This window comes from Patagioenas fasciata, chromosome 1 (assembly GCF_037038585.1).
Source record: "Patagioenas fasciata isolate bPatFas1 chromosome 1, bPatFas1.hap1, whole genome shotgun sequence".
Lineage (NCBI taxonomy): Eukaryota > Metazoa > Chordata > Aves > Columbiformes > Columbidae > Patagioenas > Patagioenas fasciata.
The window spans coordinates 18,402,242-18,428,293 of record NC_092520.1 but is presented as its reverse complement, the minus strand read 5'-3'; the positions used below and the strand labels follow the sequence as shown (position 1 = coordinate 18,428,293).

At 38.4% G+C, this 26,052-nt stretch overlaps 1 protein-coding gene across 2 annotated transcripts in view; it reads left to right on the top strand.

Moving 5' to 3' along the window:
* Positions 1-26,052, top strand: part of CWF19L2 (CWF19 like cell cycle control factor 2) — an 85,213-nt gene that overhangs the window by 17,723 nt on the left and 41,438 nt on the right. For both annotated transcript variants that reach the window (XM_071803755.1, XM_065831732.2), the window contains exons 9-10: positions 4,294-4,390; positions 5,677-5,766. In XM_071803755.1, the coding sequence (XP_071659856.1) occupies positions 4,294-4,390; positions 5,677-5,766 (187 nt within the window). The remainder of the gene's footprint in view (positions 1-4,293; positions 4,391-5,676; positions 5,767-26,052) is intronic.

Genomic DNA, 26,052 nt, shown 5'->3' with positions numbered 1-26,052 from the left:
CTAGTGATTGTCTTGGTTTATGTAGATATTGCCCAAATAGTTATTGTCCTGAAGTGCCTGGTGTTTACTGCTAAATGCACTTTGTAAGCTTTTGATTAGAATGATTCACAGTATGTCTGAGCTGGATCCTATGAGATTTCCTCGGCTCTTGAGTCTTGGTTTGTTTATGACTTTGTTGAGGTACAAGGTCTGCACAATCCACAGTTGTTTTCTGTCTGCCTTGGGTAGCGCATTGGTTTCCATAGGGAAATGTAGGTATTCATCTCAGGAGGGATGCTGTGGTGAACTGGGAGAGGATGTCTGCTCTGCACTTCATGGATGTCCTCCATGAAAATGAAAATACACACCCAGAACTATACTTCCAGGAAAAACCTACCCTGTTAAGAAGCTGCTTTTTTGTGCACATAGAAAGGCACGATTCTGTGTGGTTGGAGTCTTATCCTTCATCCCAAATATCCTGCACTTTAAAAAAAAATCCAAATGCTTACTAGCAGCAAATAATCTCTGTAAATGACATATAATCCTTCAGTAAGTCTACCTTCCTTCTCAGTTTTGTTTCCTTTTTGACTTCCAGAAGGAGAAAGCAAGCTCTAACAGCTGTGTCATACAGCTGATGGCAAATAAGAATCCTGACATCCAATATATTTTATTTAACTGTAGTGAACTAGTGGTTTGGACTGGACATTGTCTGAAATGCAGAGAGTGAGCGAGAGAGCCGTTGTGAAGACCCAGCGGGAGATGGGGAAGTGTTGAGGTGCCCTTGTGGCCAAGAGGGCCAGTGGCATCCTGGGGTGTATTAGAAGGGGGGTGGTTAGTAGGTCAAAAGAGGTTCTCCTTCCTCTCTACTCTGCCCTGGTGAGACCCCATCTGGAGTATTGTGTCCAGTTCTGGGCCCCCCAGTTCAAGGACAGGGAACTGCTGGAGAGCAACATTCTGTAATACGATTCTATGATATGACCCCAGCAGGCTGCTAAGTGTGTACCCAGCTGCTTGCTTGTTCTCCCTCCTGTAGAGGGAATCAGAAGAGCAAAAGGGGGAGAATGACAGAATCACAGAATGTCAGGGATTGGAAGGAACCTCGAAAGATCATCCAGTCCAGTCCTCTCGCTGGAGCAGGAACACCCAGATGAGGTTACACAGGAAGGCGTCCAGGCGGGTTTTGAATGTCCCCAGAGTAGGAGACTCCACAACCCCCCTGGGCAGCCTGTTCCAGTGCTCTGTCACCCTCACTGAGAAGAAGTTTCTTCTCAAGTTTAAGTGGAACCTCCTGTGTTCCAGTTTAAACCCATTACCCCTTGTCCTATCACTGCTTGTCACCAAGAAGAGCCTGGCTCCATCCTCATGGCGCTCACCCTTTACATATTTATAAACATTAATGAGGTCGCCCCTCAGTCTAAAGAGCCCCAGCTCCCTGAGCCTTTCCTCATAAGGGAGATGCTTCACTCCCTTCATCATCTTGGTTACCCTACGCTGGACGCTCTCTAGCAGTTCCCTGTCCTTCTGGAACTGAGGGGCCCAGAACTGGACACAATACTCCAGATGCGGTCTCACCAGGGCAGAGTAGAGAGGAAGGAGAACCTCTTTCGACCTACTAACCACCCCCTTCTAATACACCCCAGGATGCCACTGGCCCTCTTGGCCACAAGGGCACAGAGACTCCTGTACCAGATAAAGACAGTTTAACAAGTGAAGGAAAGAGACAAAGCCACGTGGTAGAAAGGCAGTCGGTCACTCACCACTTCCCGGAAGTGGCCTGATGCCCACCAGCCGCTGAGCAGCAGCTGCTTTGCCAAGACTGTGCTTCCCAGCTTGCACTGCCGAGCGTGAGTTGTGTGACCTGGAACAGCCCTTTGGCCAGCGAAGGTCAGCTGTCCTGCCCGTGTCCCTTCCCACCTCTTGCCCACCCAGCCTGCTTGCTGGGGTGTGCAGTGGGAACCAGACAAAGCCTTGGGGCTGCGTAAGCACTGTTCAGCAACAGCCAAAACATGGATGTGTTGTCAACACTGGCACCAGTCACGTCCAAAGCACAGCACCATGCAGGCTGCTATGAAGAACATAAACTCCATCCTAGCCAGACCTAGTAGAAAGTGTAATTATTGAATGCAAGTGGGTGATACCGTTGCCTCATTATTATTTTTTGTTAAAAAATGGTGGTTCACTTTTTTTTTTTTAGTTGCAATTACAAAACCTGTTCCTTTTAGCTTTTGTTTACCACATGAAGAAAGTGCAATGCTGTCTACCTGGACAGAGCTGCAAGTTTTGGGAAACTAGATTGTGTATGGAAGTGGTTAGCTTATTTAAGTTCAAAGAATTCAATTATTATGATAGAAAAGGTAATTCCTTTCCTCACAGAAGAGAACTAAGTACAGAAACTATTTAGCTGATATTTTCTTTTGCATATGTCTTCTGTTTTAGTTCTGTTAAACCCAATTGTGCATAATCTTTGCTATTTTAATTATATTTCTTAGCCAACACAATTACTGAGCAGATTTATTAGTAAAGTGGAGATTACTTAGGTCTGGAAAACCATCTAGCCTCTGCTTATTGACTTATTTATTTCCAAGTTCTTTAAGCTGACTCTTAACTCCTAAGCTTCTGTGTGTTTGAGATAGTGTACGACCTATTTTCCTATTGTTTTCAGTGACAGTTGTCGTCTTTTTTTGCAGAATTTTCTCAAAAATCCTGGCTTTTGGAACATTTTAGGTTTGATTCTGTGGGGTAGTTATCTGTTGGGAATGATTTATAGACTGCTGCTTTCTTTTTCTTCCTAGAGTTTTGAGTCTTGTAGTACGTGTACTCTTTCAGTGGTGGTGTCAGTCAATCACAAAAAGTAAATGTTAATTGACGTGAAGGTTTGGATTAATAGGTGTTGCTGGTTCAGTTCCTCATCTCTCATGCTGGCAATGTACCTTTAAAGTTTTATCTCTTCTAAAACACAGAGGGAGTTTCTTCAGCCTATAAATCAAAGTTATGACACAGGTTAATTAAAAGTACTGATTTGATGTCCAGGGGATCTCCCCAGAGCAAAAGTCCATCCAGTTGAAAATCCCACTTAATTATGTGACTGCTTCAGAGTTTGATCTGAGACAAGATAAAAAGCAAATGAAAATAATGTCTATGGTCTCAAAAAGTTCAGATGATGAATCAAGTACTAACACTGCTTAAAAAAATGATGTATGAAGTACTTTTCTAACTGAAATAGTCTGGCTTGTTTTGAAAAATATGGATTAAGGAGAAGTGAGAACTTCTTTGAGGGTTCTGTTTCTGGTGAAGTTAATGTAGATGTTTCTGCTGAGTTTTTTGGTTTTGGATTGGGCATCTTCGAAACAGACAGAAGTAACTTTGTTTATTTCCTCTGGGCTGGGGCGATCTGGCAGTTAAAGATGATTCCATCGTCAAAGTTCTCCCGTTCTTCAAATTCTACAGGGTTTAACCATATTGAGTGGAGAGTGAACTGTCTCTCCCTCTTTTAATAGCAGGAACCAATATCATAGCTGTGTTCTTGTCTCTTTTGTGTTCGATATTTTACTTCTAAGAGTTAGTTGGTTTTAGTCTTTCCTAGGGTTAGAGAGGAAGAGCCAAACTTGTTTGATGCCTCTTTGCAATAATTCTTAGAGACCTTATTTATTATCATAAGATCTCATACACTGGCCTTTTAATATTAAAATACAATACTATAATATGTCTTACTCTCTGTAGCTTCTTTAGGGAGACTTCATATTTTAAAACCAGTACCAGTTATTTTTTTATGGAAACTCTACCATACCAACCATAACATCTCTTGAAGCAAAGATTGTACTGTTAGCAGGTATGTATGAGCATTTAGGTAGTTTTCAAGAGCTGGAAAGCCATTTGGTGTACAGGAGAAGAACTGGGAAATGGGTGATTTTGCTGGAACTGAGAAGTAAAAGCATGACCAAAGCCAGAAAGGAGAATTACAGAGTGGGTTTAAGTTACTCTTTCTGTTCCTCTTTTCCTTGCTTTTTGTCTGCTTATACCTCTTACTCGCTCTTGACTGTTTTTTCTTGCAGAGAAAGTGTTCCTAGATAGCGCTTTTCATTTGCATCGATACCAAAAGTAAAAGGAAACCCAGCTCATAAAAATTTTATTCAAACTTTGTGGTTTCAGAGGTCTTGGCAACTTCTGACTGCAAATATGTTTTTATTATATGTTGTTATCAATTAATTTGACAATAGGAGCATATGTACTGGTACAGTAGACATATAATACTTAATTTCACAGGTGAATACTAAGTTGTTTTTCCATGGATTTAGCGCTGCTGGTGTTTTACAGATATACATCGAAGGATGAGCCACCTCGGGTCCTTAGTGAAGATGAGATGAACAGACTGGGAGCGAGGATTGTGAAAGCAGAACTCATGGGAGACATGGTAATGTCTTTGAAAAATTGTCATAATTTACTGAAATTTTTCTTTAAAGTTCACAGTGATTTAATTGTTAAATATATGTGTGTATATATGTGTGTGTGTATATATATACATATTCCTGCAAAATTTGATCGGGTAGGATTTGAAGATACTACTTTTACTGTACGTTCTGCTTTAAACGCAGTGCTTTGTAGACTGGAATAGGGCACTTGGGTCCCCAGGTTTTGCAGGCTAGGCAGCATAACTAAACCCAGTTGTTATCTGTCTTTTTTTTTGTAGGATTTAGTGTCTTTTTATTATGCAGGGAGCAGGTGAAAACTTCAAAGCTTCCAGTGTTACTAGGTAGACAATGTGTGGAACTTTGTTAGTTCATCAGCTTTGTCACAAGTAGGTGCTTGAGGTCCATAGCTCTGCTGTATGAGCATACTTATTATGCTATGGAAATATAAATATTTAATGTTGCTTCAAGAGGCTTGTTTCAGACAGTGATCTGAAGGAACAAGAATTTCAGTCTTTTGGAACACTCAAAACTCTGGAAGTATATACTTTTTATTACGTTAAGTATGGCTATAGTGAGTTAATTGCCGTCAGTAATACTGCCTGGAAATTTTAATTGTAACAAGGTCGAAGTGTGTTAGTTTTTAAGCCATGTTTTACAAGTGCTTGCTCTGAATTACTGCTCTTAAGGAAGTATTGCTGAAATTTTTGAAGGATATAGTAAAATAACATTTTGTAGAAGTGGATCCTGTCACTATGGGCCTTTAAAACAGGAATAATTTTTAGTGCACCTGTTTAAGTTGCCTCTTGTGACAGAGTATTTGCACTGAAATCTGCATCACTAAGAAGTGATAAATAAGACATGTTACACCTTCACGTGCCAAATTAATCTTTCCCGAGAGCCATTGATTCTTTGGTTTGTGGGAAGTTTTAGGATGTTTGGTATATGAATTTATTGCTGGATTAGGAAATGGTGTTGGTCTTTGTCAATGCCCGTATCACATAATTTAAGTTTTGTTAGGAGAAAGTGTCCATTTTATAAATATTTTCAAACTGATTTTATATTATGAATTCTTTTTACACAGACATTAGACATAAATGTGTGTATCTAGCTTTACAAAGTTTGAGCAAATACACCTTTTCTAGAAATCCTGTCCTTTTGAAATCTTTTATGTCATTAGAGTTAAAAAAAATATACCAAAACATAAAGAAATTGAATGAATAGTTAATTCTGATATAAAAGTCTCTAAAAGTTTAAATGGTTAAACTAATGGAGTACTATGACTTTGTAGGAGTTAGCTTCAAAACTTCAAGCAGAACTTGATGACGCTCGCAAATTGAGAGAGACTCAAGGGCAGGTTCCAGCAAAGTCTGGCAGAGAGGTAAGGAGAAACTATTCTTTTTTTCTTTGTGGTAACACAATAGTATAATTCAGGTAGCAGGTGAACAGAGAAATGTACTTAGGAAAATTATTAGGTGTGACTTTAGGTGAGTTACTGTTCAAACTGAGTTGTACTTTTTGGTGGTAAACAAAACTTTTTCCATTGTAATTTAACAACTTCCAAAGGATTTTTTTTTTTTTTTTTACTGGTAATATTTTCTCTGCAATGTTATATATCTTCCATTAAAAGTAAAACTGATATGTGTTGTGGTGTTGACTGTGCCAGTTGTTAAGTAGTTCTGCTGTCTCTGAAGAAGCTGGCACTGCTTCAAATGGTGTTCTTTTCAAAGAGTGGTTGATACTCAAGAAATGGATAGTAATCTTCCATACCAACTTTGATACAGCTATAAGGAAGCAGTCTGTATCTTCTTTTATGAGGTCTCTCCTCATGTCAGAGAGGAGACTTTTAAGCAGAAACTGATGTTGTTGTTCAATTTGACCCCAATTTTCTTTCTGAAATATCTTAGTAGCAAAATTTCTACCCTTGTGAGTTCCACGTTGGCTTTCTCTGACGCTCAGAATCAGCGTCTTACATAACTCCAGATGTAGGAGCTTGGTTTTTAGGTCTTTTCATCTCAGAATGCTTATTTTTATGTTGAAGTTCATTTGTCTTGCAGAAACGATCTTTAGCTTGTGAGAGCCAGGGCTGCTGACAGTCCTGCTGTTTTGGACTTTCCATGGTTTACCAATGCAAACCGTTTCTTGCAGATACAGCAGCTTATGTTGGTAATTCTACAAAGGTTGGCTCTTGAACTGCGTCACGCTGGAACAGCATCAACCTCTTTACAACTTGCTGTAAAATTGCTCAGCTTCTTAGGGTGGCATTAAATTGGCAGACTCCGCAAATGATGGTGGAAACCTCGATGTTTGTTTGAAGTCATTTGGGTTTTAATTACTTCCAGGTCTTGCTTTCCAGAGCGCGAAGGTCTTCCTGTGCATTTTAGAGGCTTGCTGTCTTGAATATGCCTTGTCTGTGCTTGTTTCATGGCAACTTCTAGCCTATATTATGTGGGTTTTGAGTGTGAACAGTCCCAGCAAAGCTGACAGTTGCTGTGTCCTAAGTCCTATCCTTGTGATAGTTGCCAGGGTAGTCTTACTGGTTTTATACTTTCAAACTGGTTTTGGGCTACTGGGACACAAGCAGAATGTGTACTCCCAGGTGTCAAGTGGCAGCTATACCACACTGTTTCTGAACAGCCCATATGTTCAGAAACCATCTCGGAACACAAAAGAGGCCGATTTGTGAAGGTGTATTGGAGACTGTACAAATCAGTCTTTCTAGAACATTGACCAGCCAAGTAAGAGCCTCAGCCGGATGTATTGCAGGTACGATACCTGAAGCAGTTTCCACAGAAGTGGTTTTCCAGAAGGCTGTCCCATTGATCCCAAGGTTTGATAGCTTTGCCTCTGCTACGAATACCAAACATGCAGCATTTTGTTTCAGGCAGGTCTGTCTCTGGTTCCTGGGAGCAGTGTGGCCAATGTCATACTGAAAGGTCCTCAAATGTGGCCTTTCCTTATTTTCATTTCTGTTGGGAGAACTGGGGAGAGAAATCAGGAAGCAGTGAAGGCAATTCTGAATGCATCTCCCTAAGAAGGTTTTTTTTTTCCTTCTTGATTAATCGAATGTGGATCAATTTCCCGATTCAATTCCCTGTGTGACTGAATGAAGACTCATGCGAGAACAAGGGGTGTGCAGGGGCAGAGGTTTGTACAGAGGACAAAATCAATTATTTTGACAGCAGCGCTAGTTTGTTCTGTCTCAAAGTGATGAAGAAAATACAGACTGAAGGGACTTAAATCCTGGATTTATTTATTTTTCTGTTTGTAAGTGAGAATAGAGGCAAAAGTAACTTTTATAGCTTGTTTGATTTAGACAAGAATTCTACCCCAAGCAACAGCAGGAATGAAAATTGTACTTCATATCTACAAATACCTACATTTGGTGTTTAAAAACTTTGTGTCTATCAGTTGATACATTTCACTGTGCCTACAGATCCTGGTAAGACTCTTATGGTACAAGTTTTTGTTTTGGCCAAAGTCATCCTTAAGACCTCCTGTTTGTGATTCATTTAGATGTTGCAAGTAGAGATTTCCAGGTGAAAGAAGCCAAAAAGTATGGATGTGTACATCTTTTGAACCTAGAGTAGCAAGAAAATTGTAAAAGATACTGGAGCAGAAGGGAAGTCCATAGCTGCATCCGAAGTAAGCCCACCTGGGTAACTTTATAGCAAAAAAATGACCTTGAGGAAGAGGATTGTTGTTTTGTTCTTTATTTTTCGAAATGTTTCTATTAGATGAAGTAAACACCCACAAATAATAATGGTATAGGTTTTCTGTGTATGAAGTCAAACCATATTAAATTTCAGTATAGACCAAAACATGTTTGGATTCTCTTGAAATTGAAAAAAAAAATTGCTAACTTTGTCTTAAACCATTTTTCAGCACTATTGAAACATTTCTTTTTTGCACTACCAGCCCTCATTTTGCCTGTCTAACATTTGATTTGTTTTCAACTGCCTTCCATGTGTCAAAAGCACAGAAAAGCCAAAGATTTATTGGGTTGTTCTTAAGTTGTTTGTGGCTTTTGAGTAGCTTTATAAATGGAATTATTTTGCCTGAATTGAGATATGAATTTTTTAATAATATTTGCGTGGTTTTTTTGAAGAGATGAGTTTTTATATGTATTTAAAGAGGTTAGTTTATATATATATTCCTCCTGAAGGCGTATGAACAGCTGTTATCTTGCTTTTTTGGGATTTCACAAAAAATACTAGGGAGTGTTGTTTGGGGATATTGGTTCACTGAAGTTGTTGAATTTTTTCCACCACATCATTTCCACATCATGTTAAATATATAGTTTCTCAATTGCACTTTTTCCTGTCACTATTATTTTGATAAAATATCTGTATCTATAAATAATTGCAAACATATACATATATATACATATGTGTGTGTGTGTATATATATATATATCTACACATATACACACACACATGTATAAGAAATCGATGTGGTGTGCTGTCATAAGTATTTTCCTAGTTAGTTGTGCTATGAGAGCTACAAAGCATTCCTATTATCAGGCTTAATGCCTGAATATGAAGCTAAGAAGATCCAAGTTCTCTGCTCTGCAGTGAGGAGGAGGACTGTGGGGACACCACGGTATATGAGGCTGCCATAATTTGGGGGAGCTCCTCAGTAACGAGGCTTTGTCAAACAACACCTGACTAGACAGGAAGATAATGGGAGGTAAAAGGTAGATTTATTAACATTTCTTCTCTTTGCACCTTTAAAGATGCCAGTATCTGATATCCTTAAGTGCAACACAGTATTAGTAACATTAAATAAACATTTTGATCCAAATATTTCCAGTTTGAAACATGAAATCAGATTGAAACAACAGTTAAGGCACTCTAGGCACTGAACAAACCTGACTTTGGGCTTGTTGGATTAGATACCTGTCACAGAGCAGAGACTGCGTGTGTTGTAAATGGAAAATCTATGATTAAAAGCACTAAGTCCAAAATGCAGGAGTGTCTCAGCTGGTTTTGTGCGCTTGGCTCCAGTGAGAGAGGTGTCTCTTTGGGTGCGTGTAGCACCCTGGACGTCCATAGACAGAAGTTATTGGTGTGGTGGGGCTGTTGCACATTGTCTCTGCTTGGGTAGAGCCCCCTGTTGTTCACTGCAAGCTGCCTTAAGCCTATAGCTCTATAAATTTTAGGATTACGGTTAAATGATCTGTTAAGTGAAATTTGGGGCCTTAATGGCTACTGTACTGAAGTACACATTATACAACTACAATGAATGCATATGCAAAGACCCTTTTTAAAAGGATTAATTAAAATGTGCTTGTTTTGTGTTTATGTTTGAGCAGGAGGCAACCTTCAGGGTCTATGGAAATAAAAAAGTGGGGAGAATATGCAAAAGAGGAATTTGGTCTGCATGAAGGAACTAAGCCTGAATTAAATATTTTAATTTCATTTGTGATAGAAGTAAATGATGCTTATATTCAGATGGTCATGTCTAATTTGTGATGGGCATTTTGAGAAATGCAAAGTTTCACTTTGAGCCCTAGTGAAACTGTGCAAGAGAAGGCTACTGTACCATAGGGTTTCTGAGTTAGAGTAGGTGATGAAAATGATTACTTATTGAATGTGAGGAGACAGCAGAAAATTGTAGAGACTTCAGCACTTAAAAAATAACTTCTAAGTGTTCATGGTTTACCTCTAAGTACAGTTTGTATTTCTGTTATCTGAGAGTGCTACACAGCTCTTTACTTGAATGCATCGGTTAGGAGGATGTTACGTCTGCCGTTGTCAATGCTAGCCATGCCTGATGTAATTTATGCTTTTATTCTGTATTTTTACTTAACAAAATATATCTGGAACATTAGCACTCCTTTGAAGCACATCATTTGCAGTGGTTTTTGGTGGTACAAAAATTGGGAGGTAAAATTTAAATAAGCAAGAGGCAGAATGTAGAATATTTTGGTTGGAAGGGACATAGAGTGATCATCCAGTCCAAATTGAAAAGGCAAATTGAAAACAAGTGGAAAAAAAGTGTTTCTTCACAGAATGGTTGCTCCAGGATATTGTGGGTGCTGAGGGCTTAAGTAGATACAAGGAGAGACTGGGCAAGGTCATGAAAAATAAATCCCTGGAGAACTGTACAGGAATGATGTGTGGCTCTCAACTTCAGAGTCACAGATACTTGGAGGCATCCTTCCTTTTGTACTCTGCATCAGGCATTCCCTTTTGGAGACTGCTGGAGAAGGAATGTTTGCCTTTGGTTTGATCAAGTATAGCTGCTTTTATGTTTTAATCTGCATGTAGAAGGTGTTCTTTATGGCAATTCTAAATAATATATGATGTGCATTATTTGTGTGCTTTGACTTTTTCAATTTTTTCAAGAATTTTTTTCTATTTTTTCTCATGCTTCATTCAGTATGGTCTCTGCATAAGAATTAGAGTCAAATCTGCTAAATGAAAAATGGTTTTCTGTTGCTACAAACTTAACTGTGTTTATTTTTTTAATCAGAAAATATATTGACACAATACAGAATTAAGTAAATCTAGATTCAGTTCATGGTGGTGGATAAATGAAGTATAAGTATATGCATCTTTTAAAACTGTTTTGAATTCTAAGTGAAATCTGACCTAGAAGAAAAGCTTCTCAACCCTAAGCTTGTTACCCTGTTCCATGGCACTTAATCAGTATGCAGCAAACACAGAGTAGTCTCTGCTGAGCAGTTGCCAGAGGCAGTGCTTAATAATGATGAATTGTGTTTAAAAGGCAAAATCAATGCAAAATTGAATGAGAAGTAGAAGATGGTACTTAGAGCAAAATAACATGTTAGAGGATATACTATTATAGAGAGTATTTAAAATAAGAGAATGAAGTTCTGGAAAAGTATGAATAGATACCGGCTTTTCTGTCATGCTTTTGAGAAATTATGAGGAAAACACAAATGATTTCAGCATAGCAAATCTTCATTTGAATAAGGGAATTTTCTATGAAAGTTCATCAATCTTCTGTCTAGTATAATTAATTTAATTAATATATTTAAAGCATAAGGAATACAACAATGATTGAGATAGATGTATATATGTATATACACACATATATGCACACATAGAATATATAAATATATTCCACCAGATATATATATTTCTCAACACAGAGCAAAAACCAATCTCCTGAAGGTTGTCTAATGAGGGGTATGTAGATGCTTCTCTGAAGCCTCTTGGGCATGAAAGGTATCACTAGAGCCATAGTCTTCAGTTGTGGCTGCCACTGTATTTCACTTTACAGTTGGCAACTGACTGACGTGATGCTACTTTAGAGGAGAAAACTTCTTCTGAGCTACCTGTTGGTTCTGTAAGAGTAACAGTCTCCATTGCTTTTGCATCTCAGATAGAGATGATTTATAGTGCAAGGAAAAGTTAATTTAGCTAGTTTTATGACATAAGTAGGGCTTGTCTTTTAGTGAAACCATTCTTCATATCAAGAGCTTCACATACTTCAAATGCTTCTGCTTTTTTTAAAATTACTCTTCCCAAGTATAAAAAATAAGGAATATTACATTTCCAACACCACCTCTTACAAACTGCATCTGAACACAAATTGTGATGTATTGAATGTCAGATGTTTCATTTGGATCCCGGAGATGCTTTAGAGTCTGGACTGAGACATAATTCTGGCGAACCTAGATCAGTACAAAAGTTTGTTTGTTTTTCTCTTCTTATTTAAGAAGTAATACTTACTGTTTTTCAGAAAGGAAACTGAATACAACAGCTCAGCTTATATCTCAAATCCTATTTATGATAAAATACCATCCATTGCATACCATTACATACAGTTCTGTCTTAAGAGAGACAGGACAGAACATGCTGGATCTTTATCCAGTGAAATTATTTGCAACACAGTTATTATCCTGAGACAAGCAAACCAGATGATGTTAGGAGTAGCTGAGAGCAATCAGTTGTGGAACAAACCTGGAATAATATTCTATTGGTTCCAGCAATGATAACAGATAAAATTGAGAGTGTTTCTTTATTTTTCATGTGTTTTCAAGATGGGCCTTTTTGAAAATAGGTTGGAAAAAGAGCCTTGGAAAAAATTATCTAAAAGTAAAGCGATGTGTTTGTGTGTGTGTGTGTGTGTGTGTTTGTGTATATGTGTGTAAACATGTAAAATTTAGATACTGATTGATACTTCGGAATAGGAAGTGAAAGAAATAGAAGAAAAATAATCAGTGCTTATGAGGTGTGGGTTTTTGTCTTTTTAAACAAGTAAACAAACAACAAAACCAAACCAAACAAAAATGCCCCAAAACACCCTGAAAGTTAACACTCAATACTGCAGGAGTGCCAGGATGTTTAATTTTAGGTTTGGGAAAGGAGACTATAAATACAGGCATTTTTCTGCAAAAAAATATTTGTTTGTCAAAATTTACCTGTAATATGTTTAAATAACACCTGGTTGAGTGGCCTTTCATTGTGACATGCCCAATGCAGAACTTCTATACAGTTGTAGTGATGCTTTTAGACTTACGATAAAGAACAATTTAAAAAAAATGTTTAAAACTGCCTCTCACAAAAATATAGCTGAGACACTTGTATAAAAACTGGTATGCTGGGGATTAATGATCCTTGCTAAATGCACAATAAAAATCTGTGATTTCATTTGGAACTTCAGATGGTGGGGAGATACAGCAGCAGATGGCTCTTGGCCTGTTTACTCTCAGATATCTTCAGCTCATCATAATTTCTAATTCCTGCTGTTCCATCACACTTTAATCTCATCTGCAGGATAGCTGTTTCTTTCTTCACTGAAAGTATATTTTCCATACAAAGAGTTGACTATCTCTAACTGGAACGGAATAATAAAATGGGCATACTTTTGCACAACAGCTTTAATATCATTAGTTCGTACTTTTAAAAAATAATGGGTATATGCAGATTCTGGTGAGTATATTTCCTGAACACTCTTGCTGATGCCAGTAAGAGATGATTACATAATTATTTGTAAGATAAAAATGTACTAAGAGAAAACGTCTTAACTTCCTGAATGTAATTTATAGGAAGTTGTTTTTTGCAATTAAAAAGGACTGGAGAAATTGTATTGGTAACTAAATGGTGTAAAATATCTTACTGGTCTCAGTACATAAAGGGCAGAGCAGATAAAACTTCCTTAGAGTTCAAACTGATAATAAAAAAGCTTTGGAATGTGCTTTGACACTGGAAGCAAAAACCATATCCAAGTGCCATCCAGCACTCATAGCTGGTGCTGTCATTTTTTTTTCTAGCCCTGTTTTCCTCCTAATACTGTATTGAGTTTTTGCATCTTTTTAGTGCTTTATCTAGCCTTTCGTTGTATTTCCTCAGAATAAGTTCTGGTTTCCTTATCAAGTTTGACACCCCACAAACCCGAGCAAAAACAAATGCAAAAGCGTTCCTGGAAGGCCTTTCTCAGTAGATCCTGCCAGTGTGAAATGGAAAGGTAGAACCTTGCTCATGCTTCTGTTGGTCCTTACACAGTTTTGGTAAATCATTAAACCTGTTTGGACTTAAAATAATTTACACACAAAACCATTTATGAAAGTGTGAACCATAAATTAACAATGTATTTTGTATGTTTCAGCAATGAAACAAAATGGTTGTGTTTGGAGTGAGGTTTTGAAAAGAGAATTTGATCAACCAGTGACTGTTGGGACCACCTGGTCTTTGGCATAATTACATGTTAGGTCTCATTAGCGATTGCTACCAACATAAAGCAGAAACGTTTTACAGAAATAGGCTGTTTAAGGGGAGCAATTACACAGCGCAGCCATCCATCTGCAAAGAACTGAGACATTTGGCTTTGGGCCAGCACATCTGGAGAAGGAGACACTTCCAGCTGTGCAGTTGTGTGTGTGTGATTTTTACAGAGGTTCTTTCCGGGCACTGCAGTGATGGCTGTGGGGAGTGGAAGTGCCACCACCAGTGTCAGTAGCAGCGTCACTGTTCTGTGCTGCCTGTCTCGGGAAGATGATGTTACAGGCTCCTTGCTTTTTCCAGTCTTCGTCTGTCTTCTGATGTCTCCCAAAATATCAGCAGTGATAATGGCTTGAGGGTGTGGATATACATGAGCAGAAGCTGAAAAGGATGCACAGTTGAATCCTTGTTCTGCAACATCTAGTTATCCACATTCTTCATCTCCTTTTTTTTTTTTGAAGATGCTTTTCTTCATATACTTCTTTAATAATGGTTTTTTCATATTGGACTACTTTTCTTTCTAATAAAAATGCATTATTAAGCACTCTCATATGCTTGAATTACTGTTTTTTGGTTGAGATAATCTGTTTGTAGAAGTACCTTTTCTGATCATACAGTCTCAGAAAATACCTCACATAGCAGAGCTAGGGTAAATCTCTCTTCTAAATAGAGAATATTGAGGCCTGAACATTTTTGAAACTTCTTGCAGTATTTTTACTGGACTTTTTAATTTACTTGTTACTAAATGTTTATATTTAATTATGTAAATGCTATTTTTATTTACATATGCTGAACCTCTGCTTAACACCTCAGTTGACTATTACATTTCTGTATTTGACAAGATGAAAATGAAATTAGTGGACTTAAGAACCAACATGCTGCAACCTACTTTTTGTCTTTATCATCTGAGTATATGTGTTTTCTATCAGATGTTCTTGCTATAGAAACAAGCCATTGAATCACTACATTTTAAAAAATTTCTTTCATTACATACCTACAGTGGCTCATTGATGACATGGTTAAGTGACTCACCGTTTCAAAGTGTAGCTAACAATTTAAAACATCAAACTACTTATTTAGACTTTTTTTTTTTTAATTAAAGTTGTATTTGAAAGGTTATGTGGCTTACTGACATCCAATCTTATTGTAAGTTAGGCTTAATTGGTTTAGTTTTCTCCATTATCAGGCACATCACTGGACTTAAAACTGTGAGTTGCAAACTACTAGTTTCAATCTTATTTGCACAGCCTGGCAGTATGACTCAGTTTACTGAGTTTGATTTGAGGTTTGTGTGCATGTCCATTTGACTCAGGAGGTTTTATTCTGATCGCCCTGAGAGATGCTGTAAGGAAATAAAGACTGAAAGCAAATAAAAGGATTTTTGAATGCAGGGGTGCTTAGAGACATTCGTTATAAAGAGGAGTTGAATAAGGAGGTCAGGGCGCTCATTCTGAGTAATAAACAGTGAGTTAAAATACACTTTTTCATAATATAATAACAAAGAATTGTTGATTTAAAGGGCAACCGATTTTGTATCAATAAGATGAAATTAAATTTTTACATAACAAGTTATGAACCTGTGTCACTCACTGACTGGGAGAAAGAAAGGATAGAGACCAAACAATTAGTAGTTATCTAAGTACCTAATCCTTTTCTAATTATTAGCATTTTAATTCAGAAATAGGAGCTATGTTTTTTTTTTTTTTTGTGTGTGTTGTCTGCTGTTTTTTTCTTTTTTTCTCATGCTTCATATGTAAACTTAGCACTACCTGATGAAAATACTGTTATGTAGACTAGTTCATTCCTGTGTTTTACTGTTCTGCTGTTAAGTGCAAGGTGATAATTTTGGCAGACCACCTTCCTGATCTTCTCTAACTTTCTTAAATCCCATTTCTACGTTAGCGTAATACTTTTTGAAGTTGCAATAGTGATGCTTATTACTATGTTTACTGAGTATTTCTTGCAGTACTGAATTTTTAACCTGGGTACAAGTTTGCTTTTCCTTGTCCTCTTCATGCTGCTAATTATCTTAGTCTTATTATTTCTGCTGTAAGAAAACAAATCAAAGATAGAAGTTTAATACACTGGTGAGGGGTCTGGAGCACAAGTCTGATGAGGAGCGGCTGAGGGAGCTGGGGCTGTTCAGCCTGGAGAAAAGGAGGCTGAGGGGAGACCTTATTCTGTCTCCAACTACCTGAAAGGAGGCTGTAGCATGGAGGGTGTTGGTCTCTTCCCCCAAGTAGCAAGAGATAGGACAAGAGGAAATGGCCTGAAGTTGCATCAGGGGAGGTTTAGGTTGGATATTAGGAAAAAATTCTACACGGAGGGGGTTGTGAAGCACTGGAGTCACCATCCCTGGAGGTGTTTAAAAGGTGTTTAGATGAGGTTCTTAGTGGCATGGTTTAGTGCTAGAGTTAGATTATGTTTGGTCTTGATCTTGAGGGTCTCTTCCAACTGAAATGATTCTCTGATTCTATGACTACTGTTACAGACCTGTGGCTGTTTTAATTTCATCTTGCGGTGAGTTCCAAACCTTGGTCTTGCTATGCTGATTTCATAAGCATTACCTCCAAGGTGACGGTTCATTATTCACCACAAACAGCAGAGCCTGGCGGGTGGCTCAGAGGCTTTGCAGCCTGTGTCACACGGGGACTCCAGGTGCGGCTGCACCAGCTCCTCAGCGATGGACCGTGCGTACGTGTGGCCTGTGCTGGCGGAGGCAGACGGCTCCTTCTGTGTGAGATGGACTTGTCCTTCTGAAAACTGGTGATTGTGTGCAAACACAACCTGAGAGCCTGACAGAGGGGTAGCTGAAATGTGGGGAGAGTAATGGAAGAGAGCAGGAGACAGTGGGTGGACGATGTAGCTACATCCAGCACTCTGAGAAGTGCTAGATGTTTCCTAGACGTGTATTTGATATCATAAGGGCTGACTTTTCCAAGAGAGGCATAAGGCAATATTCAAAGCATAGCCATTGGCCATAGGCTGTAACAGAAAGGGCACATGTTGTGTGCTTAGTCCAGTGTCCGATTTGTCCACAGCTATTATAGTGTTTGGTAGCGGAGGTTTGTTCCTTGCTGGGAACTGTTGCTGAGCTTTGTTATTCCCTCATAACACTGTGCTCGTACCGCTGCAGTGTCGCTCATGGTAAACACCTGCAGACAGCTGCAACATCCAGCTTTTGTTGGCTCAGTAATTTTAAAAAAAGTTAGTTTTTCCTAGCTCTAGTTGCTCCTTATCCCACAACATACTGACTCTTAAAAAATATTGTCTTCTCTTTAGCTGTTAACATTGAGACCCTGTTCCAATGGAATAGGTTTGGCCTTTTCACTCCGTTTGTTCAGTGTCTATTGCTCAAATACAGCTGCACACCTGGTGGCAGCGTTTTTCCATTTCCTCCTGCTGGGTTATGGAACAGACATCATCTCTGGGGAGTTCAACTATGTTTTTTAGAACTGCATTTTATTTATTTATGTATTTAATTTAAAACATTTATCTTTCAAAACCAGACTTGTCTGCTTTGTTTTGTTCAATTGGGTGCTAATCGCTGTATGGTGGTTAGTACATTTGGAGAGAACAACTGTGTACTTTGCATATTTAATTGGCCTGAAGTAAAAATTTGTATTCCTTAATGGGAACAAACAATTCCCCTCTCATTCTGTAAATACACTCTATCTTTGTTCGTTTCAGACTGTAAATTATATTGTTTGTATAGCAGTCATCACAGGATTCGGGGATAGGGACTGAGCCTCTTCTCCAGTTTCAGTTGTAACACTTAATAAAATGTATAATATCTAAAATACTTTAATATATTTTTTAAATCTATGTTGTACTGATATAAATAGAGATAATATTTATCTGATGATAATTATTAAAGAACAATTATTGTAATACTAGAATCAACATTTCTACTAATAATCTAGCTTAGTATGTGTAATATTTAATATTATTTAAGAAGTCATTCATTCAGAAACTTGAGAGGTTTAAAGTAAGCTATATAAGGTTGCCTGGACAATTTCAGAGTTTGTTAGTAGGAAAGTAAGTAATTACTCCACTCTTGTGCTATGCTGAATGGCACATAGGTGTTCCTGGGTATGATGTCACATAGAAATGCAGGTCTATATTGTGTAAACAAAATACCAACAGATAAAATGAGAGTTCTAAGTACACTCTTCCAGTTCGACTGGTATCCATACTCCTTTAGATCCTTCAGAAAAGTCTAATGCTTGTGTGAGTCATGGCTTTCCCTGCAAAGGCTCTTTCCCAGTGTGCCATGATTGTTCAAGTGTAGAGGAATTCTGCTCTTTATTACACTTGTGTGAGTTTGTCCATTACAAATGTTAGATGCATCACCCTGTAACTCCCAGAATCAGCCTTTCGCGTATTTTTAAAAGTTTATGTTTTACTTGCCACCCTCCATTACTTTTGTACTGAGACCTGTTTAAATGATAGAATGCATGCTGAATGATGTGGACATTATGTATTGGAATTCTTTTGTGGACCTCTAGTGAAAATCATCTCTTTATGGCAGCTTGCTTGAAACTCCTTTTACTGATACTTCAATTTAAAGATGATTCCTAAAGTTTATTCTGTTTTTAAAAGAAAAATAAGGTTGAGTAGGAAAATACTATATTTAGAATGAAAAACAATAAGTTGTTGTTCAAATGTCATCTTCTGATGCTGTTGTAATCATTTGATCATCATTTCTGCCAGAAAGCTTTCTGCTTCTGATGTATTTAGAAATAGCTTTACTATTTATTGTTAGTAAGATCTTCCTCAAAATCAACTTGCGCCTTGCCTTTTTATATTAATACAATTACCTTTCTATATTTGTTGTGTTTTTCATTCAGTTCTATTTAGACAGGATTGTGACTTCTGAAAGATGTCTTTGCCTCTGATAACATCTTTAATCTTCTGAATAATCGTGCCTGGTGTATTTGAGCCATTGGATTCATCTTGCTTCATAGTACAAATTTACTTTTAATCTCTCACATGACTTCACATTAGTCTTCATGCTGCCCATAATTATTTTGTCCTTTTATCTATCTGCTCCTTTTAATTTCTCTTTGATGGACTACTCTTTGATTTTTTTTTTCTTTTTTACTTTGTGTTCTAAAGCTAAATATTGCTATGATTTTTTTTGTCTTTTCTTTTTCTCTGGAATATTAAATCTAAATATGTTATGATCAGACTCGTATGCATCATTGTTTCAGGACTCTGGACTTTGCAATTAGGAAAAACAACCCCATACCTCACAAACCCCACAAAAACCAGCCAGCTGTAAGGTTCTGACTCAAAGAATTCGGTATATATTATATCTAAAAGTTCATCCTCTGCATGAGTTCACATTGTGTAAATGGGAGCCTCCTGAAATCTCTCATTAGAAGTTACCCATGCCTTACTGTCTTCCTCTCTAGGTTCACTGTACACATCTGGGGTTCTTGGTAGTTTTCTAACCCTTTTTTGATTTGTTTTGTTGGTTTTTTTAAACAAACAAACAAAACCCAAACAAGCAAAAAACAACAAAAACCATGATGATGATTCCATGTTCTTGAGCCGCTGTGCTGTTGTTCCACACTCCTTAGTGTTATAAGAACTTTTCTAATACCTGACTTGAATTTCTTCTGCAATTTAAACATTTTTGTTCTCCTCTTATTCATCACATATCCTGTTTGCTAAAACCTTTTGAGTTTTTGCTATCTACCAGCATGTTCCCTAATTTTGTCTTCCTTCTCTTCTATCTCTTTTTTTATAATAACCCTTTCTTGTCCTCTGTTAAATCTTCTTGCTTTTTTCCAGTTTCTCATCTGTTAAGTTTGCATCTTGCTTGAAGCATAATACCCCATATAGGGTGTAAGGCCTTGCGTGTGGGAAAATGGAAGTATTCATTTTGGGAAAATAATAGGCTGTTCAACAATGGCATCCTCTTTGAAATGTCTGTATTTTAAAAAATTCAGTGAAGAAACCTAAATATGGGGGTGGATTTTAAAAAAGGAATTAGGTGCTTGTAATTTGACGTAAGAATCTGATGTTTACTATTCTGTGCAGTAGCTGAGCAAAGCAGCAGTGCTGTTGTAATGTATGTTGCTTTTAGGGCTTTATCTTTTTGAAAAGTTGTGTATACAATACGATAAAAATTTACAGGCCGGGAATGGAAAAGGTGCGACCATTCCTTGTGGAAAATTTCCATCCCTTTTCTTGTCTGAGCAACATGAAGATGTGGGGAAGAAGGGACTTGATTCATAGAATCATAGAATGTCAGAGATTGGAAGGGACCTCAAAAGATCATCCAGTCCAGTCCCCAGATGAGGTTACACAGGAAGGTGTCCACGCAGGTCTTGAATGTCTCCAGAGCAGGAGACTCCACAACCACCCTGGGCAGCCTGTTCCAGTGCTCTGTCACCCTCACTGAGAAGAAGTTTCTTCTCATATTTAAGTGGAACCTCTTGTGTTCCAATTTGTAGCCATTGCCCCTTATCCTACCATTGGTTGGCACCAAGAAGAGCCTGGCTCCATCCTTGTGACACTCACCCTTTACATATTTGTAAACATTAATGAGGTCACCCCTCAGTCTCCTCCAAGCTGAAGAGCCCCAGCTCCCTCAGCCTTTCCTCATAAGGCAGATGTTCCACTTCCTTCATCATCTTTGTTGCCCTGCGCTGGACTCTCTCCAGCAGTTCCCTGTCCTTCTTGAACTGAGGGGCCCAGAACTGGACACAATATTCCAGGTGTGGTCTCACCAGGGCAGGGTAGAGGGGGAGGAGAACCTCTCTTGACCTACTAACCACCTCCATTCTAATACACCCCAGGATGCCATTGGCCTTCTTGGCCACAAGGTCACAGTGCTGGCTCATGACCTGAATCAGCATATTTTCGGAGACTCATAGGAACCCCTGTTGAAGTCATCAGGCCCCTCCACCGTTTCCAGTGAACAATCTCCCCAGTACCCATTTCTGAAGTGTCCTGTTCTGTGAAATCCCCGGTCAGACGTGTCTTTCCACCCCTTCAGCTCCTGTTCCTTGCTGTCCCTTCTGCCTGTTGATTTGACTGGTCCTCTTGGGAGACCTGCCATGTCCCTGCTTGGCCACGTGCGTGTGGGTGGTTTGGGGCAAGGTGGCATTTTCCGTCTAGTAAGGTCTATTTTATTTCAGGCTAGTAAGCAACGCTCTGGATTTTTGAGTTTTCACTGCAGCATCAATGGTTATGTCTTCAGCTTCCAAACTTGTAGAGTTATCCAAGTCTTTAAACAGCTGGGATATTTGTCATGTTTCCTGTGATATGTTGGTGTTAACTTCATCTTTGCTTTCCCTGTCTGCTGTATAAATTTTAAAAGTTATTGTTTCCTGTCTACCTTTTCATAGAGCTCTTTATATAATTTTTCTCTGCAAGATTATCTTGTGTCTCAAATACTGAGCCTGTGAGTATATTTGCGTTTTCCACCATTTCAAACAAAATGTGCTTATTTCAACCAAATATTGCAGATGGGTGAGTTTCTTGTTGTGAAGTGAATTACTCCTTAGTAAACATTTTCCCCCCTCATTTCATTTTTTAAAACTTTGCTTTTTTCTTATACATTTTCTTCCTCAGCTTCTTCAACTGTTAAATTTTTTTTCTACTCTCTGTCACAGCACTGAGCCTTGCTAAGTCATAGGTTGTTTAAGCATTACAATATTTACAATTGTCTACCTGTTGTGGTTGTTTTTTTTTTCTTGAAGAAAGAAATGACCAATACCCTAACAGCTCACATTGGTTACCTCTGCTATATCCAGAATACTCCATTGCATTTATATCCCATTTAAAAGTATAACATACATCCTTCTGCTCTTCCCTTACATTGTGTTCCTTTTCCACCCTGTTGTTGTCTTTGCTAATGTAATGCTGATCATTTATTGTTGTTGTTCTGCTTTCAAATTAATAGTGCTTTTAGTGCTGTAGTGATAACTAGGTCTCACACCTGTCTGAACAGCGTAGCAATGACATGAAAACAGTGTCCCCCCAGTTGTCTCTGTCTGTAGTCAGGTTTGACACTTAGCACATGGCAAGTGTGGGGTGCACGCACATGGCCTTTGTCTCCTGTGCAATGAATCGCCTCTTCTCCCCCTCCCAGCAAAGAGAAAATGCCTTATCTTGGGAAAATGTAGCAGGTGAGGCAGATATCTAGCTGATGCTGGAAATAAGTAGTGTTGTATGTATATTCTCTGAAAATATCATTATTGTTATTGGAACCAGACCAGTGTTGGACATCTTGGTTTGCTTTGCAAAATGAGGTTTGCCTTTGATGAGACAGAAGAGAGAAGTTTGGCTTATTTAGGCAGATTTTTGGTCTGTAACTTTTATGTTTCTGTAACGTCTCTTGGAAAAATATAGTGAAGTCATTGAAGCTAGTATACTTGAGTATCTACAACATTTTCAGACTTTATTAAGGTTTCTGGGACAAGCTTTCATTAGGCAAGGATGGCAGATGTAAAGCAGACATCAGTTGTTTGGTGGAAAATAGCTTCAAATTGAGATTAATAAAGTTGTTTAGAAGATTTGACAAAGGCTGTCCTAATATCACCAGATTTAGTGATGTCCCCATTATTGGCTCTGATTTAATCAACTGACTGACCTAAACATCTTTGTAGTGTAATCAAGAAGGTCTCGGGCTTTTTCTTTTTTCTTTCTTTTTTTTTTTTTTCTTTATTTCATAAATACTTACTTTGCTGGTGAAGAATTTCTGCCTTTTTATTTTTATATGTGTGTCTCTCCATATATATTTGTAAGTCTGAGAACACCCCTGTGAAGTGGAAATGCACAGTTGTCCCTGTTTTGGAGGGAGCTGAGCTGACCTGGCTCCATCATCTGAACAGACGTCTGTCGGCTGAAAAGGCAGCAACTTCCTTTCCAAGCAAGAAGGTAGTTGGTGGCAGCAGGTGAAGGTGTGGGTGCACAAAGGGAGGGATATGGAACAGCACTCAGTGCTCCCGTGCTTCACTTTGGGCAGCCGGCAGCAGTCGTGTGAACTGCAGTTGCACGGCCTGAGAAATGGCGTTTGCAGTAGCTGAGGTGCAGCGAAGTATTTAAGCAGTTTTTTGGGAAATGGATGGATTTGTCCTGCTCCCTGGTGTTTTTTTTTCTGAAGGACTGGAATCTGTGGGTGTGCTTACATCACTGAGCTGCATGATAATGCTCCAGTTTCATATGTGCTGATAAATTCCGTCTGACTTAATGAGTCCTCCATGTCTGTTTTTCACTCCTGCTGTACAGGTATTCCAGGCCTTTTCCTTCTCCTCTCTGCTTCATGGGTAGAGAAGTTATATGACATAGAGTCTGTAACCTTCCTGAGCTGCACTGAAGTTAAATGAGTGAATGATATTCCTCTAGGATATTGCTACTAAAGGGTAATTTTTTTCTGCATTAAGTTTGTGGCCCCTTTTAATGAACTCAAGAGTGTTAAGGATCACTGGATCTGACCTAAGCCAACCAGGGATAAAACTTAGGGGTAAGGATGCTTGGTCCAGGCAATATGGAATCAGTGTTAAACCATCCATCTCTGGCAAAATGGGAGCAGTTTTGAGCATGCTTGGAAGCTTGTTATCAGTGGAATTCTAGAGCCGTATCAAGTTAGGTGCTCCTAACATCTTAGGTGCTGAAGGGTAGATGAGGAGTTCAGGGATTATGCTTTTCTGTCCAGACTAAGATGATCTCACTTGTAGGTAATTCCTTGAGGCAGGTGTTTGCTTCTGGTCTTACAGTTCTGAAGATGCCTGGTATAATAAGGGTTTACACTATCTGGCAAAATGTTTCGATTGTACAAGGAAACTGAGAGGTATCCTCTGTGATTTTACTGTCCATTCACCTGTCCCTGGCTGACAGATTGAACTGCAGGCAGACACTTGGCAGCTTGCTGCTTGGCTTCTGATAAGGAAAGATCAACATTGCCACTAGTTTTCATATTAAGCTTCTACCTATGTCTAATGGTAAGGACCACTTTGTGAACTTCTTTCCTTCTGATATCCAGCATTTAATGTTTTCACAGCTGCTCTGTTTTTCCTCTTTGTAAACTAATCTGAGAGCTGTCAGTCATAGCTAATAGGGGTGAAGTTGAGAATAGGAGCATAATGCAGACTGGATGGGCACTTTTTTTTCAGTAACATCCCTGTGTAAATTGTGACATGGATCTTGTGATACCTCTTCAGTAGTGATCTACCTTTTAAGTTTGAAATGAAAGTTTAAAAAACTCAAACCAGATGACAAGTTGTGGGTTCTGTCTTCTATTAGTTTGAATCCCGGTTCATGGTGCTTTGTGAATGCCAGTATTGCGGAAGAAAAAAAAAGTTCAGAATATGGATAGAGATAGTAAAAGGAAAATGACACTGTTTATCTTTAGGTTTCTATTGGTCTTTATTCAGTTTAAATAACAGGTGTATGTCAGGCAAAAGATTTGGTTGACTGATCACACTATTTCTAGATCACGTAGCTCCTGTTTAGAAGTTTTGAACTCTTACAGCAGTTATAATAAGCATATTAAAGAAAAAAGAAAATACATCGTCACCTTTTCTGTGTCATAAAAAGGTCTCCATGCTTTGTCAGGTAATAGTAATTGTGAAATAGCTGGTAAGATGTGCATTTAGCTCTGTTTGTCTCATTAAAGAGGACAGGTTAGAACTTGTTGACAGCAATAATAACAGTAAGAAAACTGTTCTTTTTGCAAATAATAAAGATTTCTTGCGGATATCTGTTCATTACAAGGAAAGCAAAGGCAGTGTGCCGTCTTGCAAAGGTCTACATCCATTGTAAATAAGCAGTTGTATTATATTCTATATAAAGGACACAGGAAGTCTGCTTAAGGACTGTTTTGTGTCTTTAACAACATTAAATATTAAAATATGGAGTAGGAAATTGCTGAAAAACTTCTTGCTGATAATACAAAAGATGTTAATCTGAAAATACATTTACAAGAAATTAATTTCTGTTTAGTTTTAAATGAGGGGGAAAATGACAACCTTATATATTTTTTTAGTATTTGACAAAACTGATTATTTCACTCAACCATGTTTAAAGGCTACATATTTATATCATTAAAAAAATAAGAGTTATGGCAGGATGTTCTTCTATTGTATTTTGTCCAGAGCTAGAGCAATTTTTGGAGAATGAATGCTTCAAGCTTGTTTCACTTGCCCATTTCCCTCTGTAATCTTACCAATTTATGAGATCTTTTGAAAATGACTTTTTTGCAGTTCTTCTATGGGTAGAAAATTGATGTAATAAATTGCATGTGCAGGACTAAGAGTAGCATTTTGGCCTCTGGAATTCTCATTACTTTGTATAATCTACAGAGTGGAAACCACAGCTCAGAATGTGATTAGCTGGCTCATAAAGTTATTTTTTCACTGCTGTCAACCAAGCATTCTGACTTTTTTCTACAGAGTTGCCTCCTCATCTGTCTTCAGCCTTTACCGATGTATGAGTTTGTCCCCAGGTGCAACACTTAGCATTTGTTTGAGGTTCCTGTCAGCCTGTTTTTTCAGTTTGCTGAGGTCCCTCTGAATGCCAACCCTGCCCTCCAGTCTGTCAGCCAGATCCCCATCCTGTCTATTTAGAGTCTCAGCAAACTTGCCAAGAGCACGTTCTGTTCCATTGTCCAGGGTGTTGAAGTCGTGTAGATCCCGCTGTCAGCCCCCAAGGAACGGCATCTGTAACAACACGGTAGTTAACCCACGAGGAATGCCAATTAGACTTGGAAGTATTGACAACTTCTCTTTGAGCCTGGTAATTCAGATGATTTCCCACCCATCTTGCAGGATACACATCCCTGCAATCAGGCAAAGACAATACTGTGAGACTGCGTTGAAAACCTTGCAAACATCAAGGTAAACAGCATTCCCAGTACTTTCCTTGTGCACTGAACCAGTGATCTCACTGCAGAGGGCAGATTTATCAGGAATTATTTGCCTTTTGCAAATCGTGTTGGCTGTTCCCAGTCACCTTGC